The sequence below is a fragment of the Heptranchias perlo genome, chromosome 24, assembly GCF_035084215.1.
Source record: "Heptranchias perlo isolate sHepPer1 chromosome 24, sHepPer1.hap1, whole genome shotgun sequence".
Lineage (NCBI taxonomy): Eukaryota > Metazoa > Chordata > Chondrichthyes > Hexanchiformes > Hexanchidae > Heptranchias > Heptranchias perlo.
In genome coordinates this window covers 9,520,039-9,532,626 of record NC_090348.1, presented here as the reverse complement: position 1 = coordinate 9,532,626, position 12,588 = coordinate 9,520,039, and the positions used below count along the sequence as shown (strand labels likewise).

At 42.8% G+C, this 12,588-nt stretch overlaps 1 protein-coding gene across 2 annotated transcripts in view; it reads left to right on the top strand.

Moving 5' to 3' along the window:
• Positions 1-12,588, top strand: part of pde3a (phosphodiesterase 3A, cGMP-inhibited) — a 413,169-nt gene that overhangs the window by 366,707 nt on the left and 33,874 nt on the right. For both annotated transcript variants that reach the window (XM_068004733.1, XM_068004735.1), the window contains 2 exons: positions 4,145-4,256; positions 10,105-10,218. In XM_068004733.1, the coding sequence (XP_067860834.1) occupies positions 4,145-4,256; positions 10,105-10,218 (226 nt within the window). The remainder of the gene's footprint in view (positions 1-4,144; positions 4,257-10,104; positions 10,219-12,588) is intronic.

Genomic DNA, 12,588 nt, shown 5'->3' with positions numbered 1-12,588 from the left:
TTGGCAGAATGCCTCCTATGTGCATTTGGATCTCTTTAGAGGCAAGAAGAATTAATCTTTTGAACTGATGCATATTAAAATTAGTTTTTCTCTTTTTGCCTCTCCCAGGAGATGACATGGCTATGGCCAGGGGTGGGGGGGGGTTGGTGAAAGGGGGTTGAGAAGTGTCTAGTCATGATGCTGCAGCCATCATGAGGTGTGGGGCAGGCTTGATAGACCAGCTGGTCTTTTCCTGCCCGTCAATTTTGTGTGTTTGTAAAATGTTATTAGTAAAATTGAATCTGCCCATCTGTCATTGAGGGCCTATTTTCTGGGTTCTGGATTTTGGCTGAAGCCTTTGTTGAAGTCATGGTTTGGTCTGTGGTCAGTCTCAGCGCGCTGTGACATCTGTTGGTCTGGTCTTGGTCTCTGCAGCTTCTACAGCAGACCCCGTTTTGAGGCTACTCCTGAATCCCACTCCTCACCAGCTTCATGCTGCTTGAGCCTCACCCCAATTCTTTGGCTGATCCAGGCCTCAGACCACTGCTTAGAGCTAGCATCAATCAAAAATCACCACATCTTCCATAGGAATTACTTACCAATATTAATGGTTCACTAACATGCTGAGTAACACTGCGTATTCACAGGATCAGAGAATCATAGAATCATACAGCACAGAAGGAGGTCATTCGGCCCATCATGCCAGTGCCAGCTCTTTGAAAGAGCTATCCAATTAGTCCCACTCCCCTGATCTTTCCCTGCAAATATTTCCTTTTCAAGTATTTATCCATTTCCCTTTTGAAAGTTACTATTGTATCTGCTTACACCACCCTTTCAGACAGTGCATTCCTGATCTTAAGAACTCGCTGAAAAATATTCTCATCATCTCCCTCCTGCTTTTGCTAATTACCTTAAATCTCATGTCCTCTGGTTATCAACCCTCCTGCCAGTGGAAACAGTTTCTCCTTATTTACTCTATACTAATATGCTGAGTGACAGGGCATATTGGTACATTAACATGCTGAGTGATAGGAACATAGGTACAGGAGTATACCATTCAGCCCCTCGAATCTGTTCCACCATCAATCAAATCATGGCTGATCTGCACCTCAACTCCATTTACCCACCTTTGATCCATGTTCCTTAATACCCTTACCTAACAAAAATCTATCGATCGCAGTCTTGATAGGAACAAAAGAACATAAGAACAGGAGTAGGCCATTCAGCCCCTCGAGCCTGTTCCGCCATTTAATCAGATCATGGCTGATCTGTAATATGGTATTGTGTTTTTGTGCTAAGGTTCTGCACTACAAGTGATAGCAAGCAGATTCGTGCCTGTTGTTACCCACAACTTTGTCCTTGCCAGTGAGAGTTTGAGGTGGCACTCAATAATAAAGGAGGGCAATTTAAAGAGTGTGCTACTTTCCTGCACATCCTAATGGTTGATTGGTCTCTGCCAATCTCTCTCTTCAATCAGGTCAATTCTTCTCCTGATGTGTGGTGTGGAGAGGGGGGATCGAAAATGCTGCAGGGAATTACTCGAAAATGCCTGAGCAGTGAGTAGCTGAAGCATACAGAGCAGGAAAGTCCCAGATTCATCCCTCAATCTGTGTTGAGTTTTTTACACCACCACCTTCTCAAGGGCAACTAGGGGGTGGGCAATAAATGCTGCCCTTGCCAGCGATGCCCATATCTCGAGAATGAATGAAGAAAGAGTAAGAATATCAGTTTACAATTGATGCAAAGTAGCATTTCATATTAATGGTAGTGCAGGAAATTAGACTAATTTAAATCACAGTTGTTCCTTCGGTCTGCATTCCTGACTATCTGAAATCAGTGATTTCTTTGCGAGAAAGGGAAACGAAAAGGGATTTAAATTTCCTCGGTTCAGATTTTTTTCCAATGTTCGATCCATTGACCAAAACTTGAGCTGCAGAACAAAGAGGACCTGACACGTGTTGTTCTATTTCGAGTCTGAGCTTTCTTTTTCAATGGGAGGTTAATGGCAGCATTTTATTTATTCAGGAAGTTCTGAATTTCATTAGTGCCTTCATTATCGAGCACCTGTTGTCGTACAGTAATTTAGACTCGACAACTTTACTGTTAATATGCAAACATTGCGTAATATCCCAAGGTTATTTAGATATTAATTTGTACTTGAGATCTGCGAGCTGTTGACTGGAAGTAATTGGAGCAGAAAATAAAATGTCACCTCATTGCTGACCTTGAGCAGATGCAAAGGGCTTTCTCTCTCACTGGTTGTGTGGTGTTAGGCAGTCATTTCATGTTGCGGTTAATTGGATTCCCAATCTTAATAAGTACGGTTATTTTTCTCAAACTGTTACAAATAAATTGTATCCATTTTATTTGCGGAGGGCAGCACTAAGAACAGGTTTCATCGGGAGGGAAAAGCAGAAGCAAATCAGGAGGGGACAGTTATGAGTTTGATATTAAGTGGATATATCTTTTGAAATAATAAGCATCGCCATTTTTATTAACAGTAACGTGCTTTAAAACTGTGTTTTTGAGTGCTGCCCTATTTATGAAACGTTGGGGAATCGCTTGTATAATGGCAATTTGTCATGAAGAATGTAGTTTTGCAGTCTACACACGTATGCTATTGGAGTGATAGGGTTGCTCCATTTTTCACGTTGAGAAATATTAATTCATTAATTGTCCTGCTAAACATGTTCTTTAAACAACACATTGAGCACTCAATTTAACTTTTGGCGATAGTGTAAAACAGGCGATATCAGACCAGTCTCCGTTATTCACCTCTTCCGATTTTCATTTCCATTGACTCCATTCGAAATGAAAACCGGGAGAGGCGTACAACAGGCAGCTGATCTGATACCGTCCTTTTTACACCATCGCCAAACATTAAAATTATCCCCAATGTTTGAAACTTTCAGTACCGATATCCAAATGCCCCAATATGTTGGATTTGCATGTTCCATTCATGCCATTACAGTCATAGGTGTGGTACAATTCAGCCCATCCCATAATGCTCCTGGATGCGTAACTTTGACTGGGACTGACCAAAGGTAGTTGTCTGGCAGTGCAGCAGCTGTTTGCCAACTCCAGAATAACACAAGAAGTTGACTCGGCCTCCCACAATCAAATGTGTGACACTGTAACGTTTATTAGTGTCACTGTTGAACTTAAATGTTAGCAGAAGTGTAACTCCTTGGGTCAACAGGAGGCGCACCCTGCACTAGTGTGCAAATGTATGTTGTCTAGTCCCTGGAATGGTTGCCATTCACACGTGCATCCTCACACACACCCTCACATGCACTCGCGCACATACAAATACACATACACGTGCAGGCACACATACACTTGCATGCACATAGGCTTCACTGCTCCCTCTAAATCATGGAGTACCACCACTGTACAGGCACAGATCAGGCACTGCTCACAATGTTATGAGTTCGGGGAGTGCATGCATGTATATTTGTTGCTTTAAGATGTTATTCAGATAAACGGGGACTCAGTCAGTATAACTCTACTCGCACCACCACAGCTAGTCTGAGGAACTCATGAAAGCATGTATAATGACAGCTTTAAACTGCAATTATTGTAAAGACGAATAAAGCATCTTTAAAATTACTTAGCTTTATAGCACAGTATAATTTATGGCTTGTGAGGTGTATGTCTTTGATAAGTGTACGAAAAGCTTGGAAACACAGTGCACACTATGGTGCTGTCATAATGATGTTGAACTTGAATTCTGTTGCACCAGTTCACCGTGCAATGTCATAAAGGGCAGAAGCTTTTAAGAACCTGTTAGAATTGAATTCTCCACAGTCTATTACATTAATTTCAAGAGTACTTGTTAAAATTCTTGAAACTTTTTGCTGTCATATTGGAAATATATTATTTTAAACTAACGAAACACAATTGCAGTTTTATTCGGGGCCAGTGGATTGTACCCACCCTTGTGACCCAGAACTCCCACATATGGTATTTGAATAAAAGATTAGAGAGCAGAAAGGAAAGTGATGAGCCTGAGCTTTCCGATCGCCATTACTGTTGGTATTAAGTTATGGCCACTTGGAAAATCTGTGCGTTTGTGTGCTTTAATGGCTCTATGTCAGGCTGGTTTCTCTCCACTGACTATTGGCACTTCCCATACACTGATTACTGAATCTCTCTCTTGGTGCAGGTGGCATTCAGACTGTTTGAAGACACTGGACTTTTTGAAATATTTAAAATCCCATTAAAGGAGTTCATGAACTACTTTCATGCATTAGAAAATGGATACAGAGATACACCCTGTGAGTATTCCTAGATTGTACTTTTTTAGTATCATAGTAGTTATAGCACAGGAGTAGGCCATTCGGCTCATCGTGCATGTGCCAGCTCTTTGATAGAGCTATCCAATTAATCCCATTCCCCTTCTATAGTATGATAGTAGGAAAACATCGCTCCAAGTATTTTCATAGCCGTCACTCAGTGTTAATGTGATTGTTGCTATCTGGAGGTGTATATACATAGAAACATAGAAAATAGGAGCAAGAGTAGGCCATTCGGCCCTTCGGGCCTGCTCCACCATTCAAAATGATCAGGGCTGATCGTCTAACTCCCTGTTCCCGCTCTCTCCCCATATCCCTTGATCCCTTTAGCATTAAGAAATATATCTATCTCCTTCTTGAATACATCTAATGACTTGGGGGATATAAAGCTAAGCTCCCCGTAGTTCCTGTGGTTCAAGCAGTGAGCAGTGCTTGAGAGAAGCACAGGTCAGAGAATTGGCACTGCATTGTGGTAGCCGTATCTCTGACGTCTGATCCCTTCGAGCACCCTTCCCCGCTGGGAATGCGGGATCAGTCAATCTGTCCTTTACACTTTAATGCGACATCACTATGGACCATTTTACTGTCATCACCTTTTGTTTTGCTTCTGGGTTATTGCAAAGAAGGTCTTTCCCATATATAGCTTCTTGCCTACAGCGAACTAGCACAATGGTCACATTCCATACTTAGCCCAGTATCCATGCTGAGGGATACACATCATGTACACTGTCGCTCAGCTGTAGCACTCTTGACTCTTAGTCAGATGGTCGTGGGTTCAAGTCCCACTCCAGAGAGTTGAGCATATAATTCCAGGCTGACACTCCCACTGCACTACTGAGGGAGTGCTGCACTGCTAGAGGTGTCGTTCTTCAGATGAGATGTTAAAACGAGGCTCTATCTACCCTCATAGAGTCATAGAGTCATAGAGTTATACAGCACGGATAGAGGCCCTTCGGCCCATCGTGTCCGCGCCGGCCATCAAGCCCAGTCTAATCTAATCCCATATTCCAGCATTTGGTCCGTAGCCTTGTATGCTATGGCATTTCAAGTGCTCATCCAAATGCTTCTTGAATGTTGTGAGGGTTCCTGCCTCCACAACCCTTTCAGGCAGTGAGTTCCAGACTCCAACCACCCTCTGGGTGAAAAAGTTCTTTCTCAAATCCCCTCTAAACCTCCCGCCTTTTACCTTGAATCTATGCCCCCTTGTTATAGAACCCTCAACGAAGGGAAAAAGCTCCTTAGTATCCATCCTATCTATGCCCCTCATAATTTTGTACACCTCAATCATGTCCCCCCTCAGCCTCCTCTGCTCCAAGGAAAACAAACCCAATCTTCCCAGTCTCTCTTCATAGCTGAAGCGCTCCAGCCCTGGTAACATCCTGGTGAATCTCCTCTGCACCCTCTCCAAAGCGATCACATCCTTCCTGTAGTGCGGCGACCAGAACTGCACACAGTACTCCAGCTGTGGCCTAACCAGTGTTTTATACAGCTCCATCATAACCTCCTTGCTCTTATATTCTATGCCTCGGCTAATAAAGACAAGTATCCCATATGCCTTCTTTACCACCTTATCTACCTGTTCCGCCGCCTTCAGGGATCTGTGAACTTGCACACCAAGATCCCTCTGACCCTCTGTCTTGCCTAGGGTCTTCCCATTCATTGTGTATTCCTTTGCCTTGTTAGTCCCTCCAAAGTGCATCACCTCGCACTTTTCCGGGTTAAATTCCATTTGCCACTGTTCCGCCCATCTGACCAACCCATCTATATCGTCCTGCAGACTGAGGCTATCCTCCTCGCTATTTACCACCCTACCAATTTTTGTATCATCAGCGAACTTACTGATCATACCTTTTACATTCATATCCAAGTCGTTAATGTAGACCACAAACAGCAAGGGCCCCAGCACAGATCCCTGTGGTACCCCACTGGCCACAGGCTTCCAGTCACAAAAACAACCTTTGACCATCACCCTCTGCCTTCTGCCACTAAGCCAGTTTTGTATCCAAAGTGCCAAGGCACCCTGGACTCCATGGGCTCGTACCTTCTTGACCAGTCTCCTGTGCGGGACTTTATCGAAGGCCTTACTGAAATCCATGTATACCACATCCACTGCGTTACCCTCATCCACACGCCTAGTCACCCCCTCAAAAAATTCAATCAAATTAGTCAGACATGATCTTCCCTTGACAAAGCCATGTTGACTATCCCTGATTAATCCTTGCTTCTCCAAGTGGAGACTAATTTTGTCCTTCAGAATTTTTTCCAATAATTTTCCTACCACTGATGTTAGGCTCACTGGCCTGTAGTTCCCCGGTTTTTCCCTACTCCCCTTCTTGAATAATGGTACTACATTAGCGGTTCTCCAGTCCTCTGGCACATCCCCTGTGGCCAGAGAGGTTCTGAATATATGTGTTAGAGCCCCCGCAATCTCCTCCTTTGCCTCACACAGTAGCCTGGGATACATTTCGTCCGGGCCTGGGGATTTATCCATTTTTAGGCCTGCTAAAACCGCCAATACCTCCTCCCGCTCGATGTTAATATGTTCGAGTATATCACAGTCCCCCTGTCGTATTTCTCTGTCTACGTCGTCCTTCTCCATAGTGAAAACAGATGCAAAAAATTCATTTAGAACCCCTCTCAGGTGGATGTTAAAGATCCTATGAAGAGCAGGGGAGTTCTCCTTGGTGTCCTGGCCAATATTTATCCCTCAACCAACACTAAAACAGATTATCTGGTCATTATCACATTGCTGTTTGTGAGACCTTGCTGTGTACGGATTGGCTGCTGTATTTCCTACATTACAGCAGTGACTACATTTTAAAAGTACTTCATTGGCTGTAAGGCGCTTTGGGATGTCCTGAGGTCAAGAAAGGTGGTATATAAATGCAAATTCTTTCTTACTTTTCTTTTCTTCTTCAAAAATTCAGTCAAATTCGTACGGCCTGACCTTGTTCTGTGGACAAATGTGGCAGTCAGTTTTCACGTGGCAAGGTCATGCAAATAGCAATGAGATAAATGACCAATTAATCTTTTTTTTGATGGTTTTGGTTGAGGTATAAATATTGGCCGGGATTCCCCTGCTCTTTGAATAAGGCCATGGGATCTTTAGCATCCACCTGAACAAGCAGATGAGACCTTGATATTAACTGCTCCTCTGAAAAATGACACCTCCGACAATACAGCACTCCCTCAGTACTAGATTATGTACACAAGTACTTGGAATGGAGCTTGAACCCTCAACCTTCTGACACACAGCTGAGAGGAGTGTTACTGCAGTGCTTATGGCCTTTGTAAGTGAGGTCTGCACTGTAGATTCCACTGGTGTTGCCATGTGTTAGCTTGGCTCAATTCGTAGCCCTCTCGCCACTCAGTCAGAAGGTTGTGGATTCGAACTCCACTCTGGAACATGACCACATAACCTAGTCTGGCACTCCAGTGTGGTATTGAGGGAGTACCTCACTGTCAGGTGCTGTCCTTCTGATCAGACTTCAAATGGAGGTCCTATCTACCTGTTCCTTTGGTTCAGGTCTGGTTTGTCACAATTTTTTTTTTCCCTGAGATATTTCCTTGGGTTCAGTGTTTTTGGTTACTCCCATAATCAAGCCCCGGTTGTTTGATGCTCTTTGCATGTTGCCCGTGGTCCCCTGGGTTTTCCTTGTTATATGAACAGAGCAGATTATACATTATAGGCACAAGAACACTCTTGTTCATTTGGGTACTTCATTGTTGTTACAAACACTATCATGATCATGTGCTTGTGCACAATCGTGTATGGACATATCGATGTAATATATTGTGCAAATTATAAACTATCTCATTACTATTTAGTATTAATTCTGTTTGACTTCTTCAGTCTCTACAGTCCCTATGCCTGCTACAGTCTTCCTCCTGAGCAAATGTTCATCAGTATCTTCAGGTGTGGGGGGTCACCATCAGTTGTGGTGTGTGCCCTTATTATCGTCTGGAACCTTTGCCTTTAAATGTTGGGGATTGTGACAATGATTAAGGCCACAGACATTCCTTCCTGCGGTACACGCACTTTCCCATCATGCCATGAACCGTAATTTGCATAATCCTGTTACTATCACTTCTAATACTGCACATGCTGCATTCTTGCTAGCAGTCCTCTGTGCCATTAAAATCTGTATGTGGCGAATCACATTTCCTTGGACTAGTGAATATGGAATAACATTAGATCGTATTTGTGGCGATAATACCAGATGGTACCACTGGGGGGAACCAAGAGTGGCAGTGTTACTGCACTAATAGCCATGGGGAGAGTTATCTGTCGTGTGCATTTGCTGTAGCTGGAGAATTAAAAACGAGGGAAATAAATCTGATGAGCTCTGCAGTTATTAGGCGATTTGTCACTGCAATTGCACCTTCCACACCTGCATTCTCAGACTTTTTGAAATGCATTGGTTAACTGTTTCAGAAGCATTAAAGGATTGTTATTGGCACTACATTGTGATTGTAAATTTTTTGTTGCCACCAACAAAATCATAGTTCTCACATCTAGCGATTAGGAATGCTGTGCACTCCTGAGATTTCACTAAGATGGTCAGAGAACTTTCGTATCGCCCTTTATTGCATCATTAGAATGCGGATTTCCAGTACAAAAAAACATACCACAAATGCTGGCAATGTTCGACAAAAGCACAAAGTACTGGAAGTGCACAGCAGGTCGGTCAGCATCTGACAAAGCAGGATAACATTCCGCATTAGAAGTTCTGATGAAGGTTGAAGAACTGTCAGTCTTTTCTTCCGATGCTAAATGGCCCGCCATACCTTGAACCGCTTAGGCCCCACGCTCTGGATTCCCTCCCTAAACCTCTCCACCTGCCTATCCTCCTTTAAGATCCTCCTTAAAACCAATCTCTTTAACCAAGCTTTTGGTCACCCCTCCTAATATTTCCTTTGTCTGAGCATCCATTTTCTTTCTCTACGTCTCCTGTGAAGCACCTTAGTGCACTTTTCTAAAAAGATAGCATTTGTATAGCATCTTTCACAACCTCAAGACATCCCAAAGCGCTTTACAGCCAATGAAGTACTTTTGAAGTGTAGTCACTGTTGAAATGTAGGAAATGTGCAATCTGCACACAGCAAGGTCCCACAAACAGCAATGTGATAATGACCAGATAATCCTGTTTTCATGATGTTGGTTGAGAAATAAATATTGGCGAGGACACCAGGGAGAATTCCCCTGCAAAATAGTGCCATGGGATCTTTTACATCCACCTAAGAGGGCAGACAGGGCCTCAGTTTAACTTCTCAGCTAAAGGACGGCACCTCCAACAGTGCAGCACTCCCTCATTACTGCACTGGAGCGTCAGCCTAGATTTTGTGCTCAAGTTGCTGGAGTGGGACTTGAACCCACAACCATGCTACCTCAGAGGCAGGAGTGCTACCCACTGATCCTCAGCTGATACCTTCTATATAAAAGACACTACGGGGGTGATTTTAACCCCCAAGAATGGGTGGGTTGAGGGTTGAGGGTGGATGGGAGTTGAAAATAGTTGTTTTTTGGGTCGCAACCACAACCCAGCTTCTGGGTTTAACTTGGGCGATAAAAGTCCAGGCTTCCCACTGGGACTGCAAAGTCCAAACATTTTGCTATTGAGACCCAAAAAACCCAACTATTTTCAACTCCCACCCTGGGGTTAAAATCACCCCCACTATAAATGTAAGTTGTTGTATATTTCAGCGTTCTCTGATTGAAACACATTTTAAACCTAATCTTGACATAGATCACCAGAGGATGCTTTAATTGCAGCGAGGATGGAAACCTGCAGAAAGTTGTAAGAGGATGTGTCTTGTTTTTAATCAACAGATCACAATCGCATACATGCCACGGATGTGTTGCACGCAGTTTGGTACCTCACCACACAGCCAGTCCCAGGACTGCAGACTACGATGAGTGATCACAGCTCAATGAGTGATTCAGGTACAACTTTTCAGAAGTGAACGCTCTTTCCTTTTGACTGAAAGTAAAACAAGCAGCTGTCGAGCGACTTTTAAAAAAATATATTTCCACCAATATTGAAGCAATCAGTTACAGTTGGCAGCCTTTTAACATTTAAGGGCTTAATTTCCTCCATGCACTATTTTTAGTTTAAATGGGTCAATAGCCATGTTAAAATAATGTAGACGAGGTTTTAACGTAAACACATTAGTTGAAATTAAACCGTTTAGTGTACACTTTCTCTCCACCCTGCAGTGTAACCAAGTTGATGTATTTGTTTCATTTTTAATCACTGAATACGGTTATTACAACTATACAGTATTTTCTTTAAAAAAAACATTGAAATGGTACCTCAGAGAACAAGATGGTGACTGAATGGCTGTTACCAGGGGCAAGTGGTTACAGTTAAGAAAGGCTTGAGAAGCTAGGGCTTTCTTCACTAGAGTGGAGAAAGTTATGAGATGACCTGATAGAGGTCTTCGAGATTATGAAGGGTTCGGGTAAGAAACATTTTGATGGATTGTTTCCACTGATGATGAGAGGACACAGATATCAGATAATCAGAACAAAACATTAACAGGAAGGTTAGAAAAATATCTTTCTGCTGAGGGTGGTTAGCATGTGGAATTCTGGTTTTATAAAAGCATGCATGGTCTGATTTTACTTTCTTTACACTATGATGTTGCCTTCTCAAAAATTCTGCCATGAAATCATTTTTAAGCAGTGTGAAGGGATTAATACTTCCGTTATTGTTTGTTCGTTATGTGGTTCAATAGTGAAACAAAAATGTACTTTTTTTTTGTTTTTGCTGAATTTTCACAATCACAAAGGTTGGGATTGTGAGCACCAGGAATGGGAACCATTTCTTATTTACACCATGTGTCAGTATCAAGCACTCCCAAATCAGGGATAGCACTATTTAGACCAGGGGTATCCATACTACAGTACACGGGGAACCCTGGCAATCTGGCCCACAAGATCCAGGCAACTCAGCTCTATATGTGCTTATCTTTCTTACTTGCTGGTTTGCCACATTTGGATTTCATGCAGCTTGAGGCTTGCAAGGCTGTTTCCTTGGTGGGTGACTCCTGATCAGAACTCTAAGACCTGTTAGTACCCACAGCCTAGGTTTTGGCCCGATAAGTGGGAACATGAATTTGAACTGTATACATGGCCTTCATAAGCTACATGGTATGCATCGAGGCAGCCCATGAAGATGAGAAACTTGGACGCACCTGGTTTAGACAAATAGTAAAGCCCCCTCAAAATCCACCGGTGCTCATGCTGACAAAATTTCCAAATTCTCTCTTATGCTTTCCTTTCCCAACTTCCAAATGCAGAGGAGGTCCATTACTTCTGTTCAGTCTGATGTACTTGCTGCTCTCCTTACTTCCTTTCAATCACAAGATTACAAATGAGATTGGCCATTTGGCCCATCTTGGTTCATCCATCCAGAAAGACCCTGAGGTTTCCACGTTGCAACATCAAATTGTTTTTTAAATGATTCCAGAGTTTTTGCCTCCACTGCTGTTATCAGGGAGTCCATTCCATATGTTGATCACTCTTTGTGTGTAGAACCTCCAGGTATCAATCCTATGTTTGCCTTTTACTCATTTGAACCTGTGTCCCCTTGTCCTCCCCTCTCAAAGTAGTTTACTGACTTTGATCACCCGTGGCTAAAAATCACTCTTCTTCACCTCACTGAACTCATCTGCTGTCTCCATCACTCCTAACCTTGAGACTCTCTAGAACATGTTATTAGGAAAATAAATCTATGTACTCTAACTTACCCTCCAACGTTACCAGGAATGGTGATCTTAACAATGTTTACTATCAACAATATCAACAATAGCTGTGTTTATCTCCTACTGGTTAGCCAAACACTAATTGTGAGTTCTTCACACTTCTGAATGACCTGAGACAACTTGTCAACCAGCCCCCCCCCATCCCCGATTGTTCCAATAATACAGCTCGAACTCTGACTCTGTACCTGTCTCTTCTTCTGACCACTGTCTTATGTCTTCCTCTTGCAGAATAACCTACAACAAATCACACTCTGTAAACTCATTTGACACTATGGGATGGTCTTTGTGAATATTTGCTACCTTTCTCTGTTCCAACTAATTCACTCTTCTGATCCTTTCTCTCTGTGCCAGTGAAGTAACTGATGTTAGTCTAGCTGTCATGGAACGTTCCATCAGATATGATGCGAGATTAATGTTCAGGCATACTTAGCCTTCAGCTGGCTCATAAAAATTCTGTCTGTCACATCTGCCATGTTGATCAGTTTGAAGCATTCCACTTGTAATGTTTACAAATCCACTACTAAAGCTACTTAACACAATGTTATTG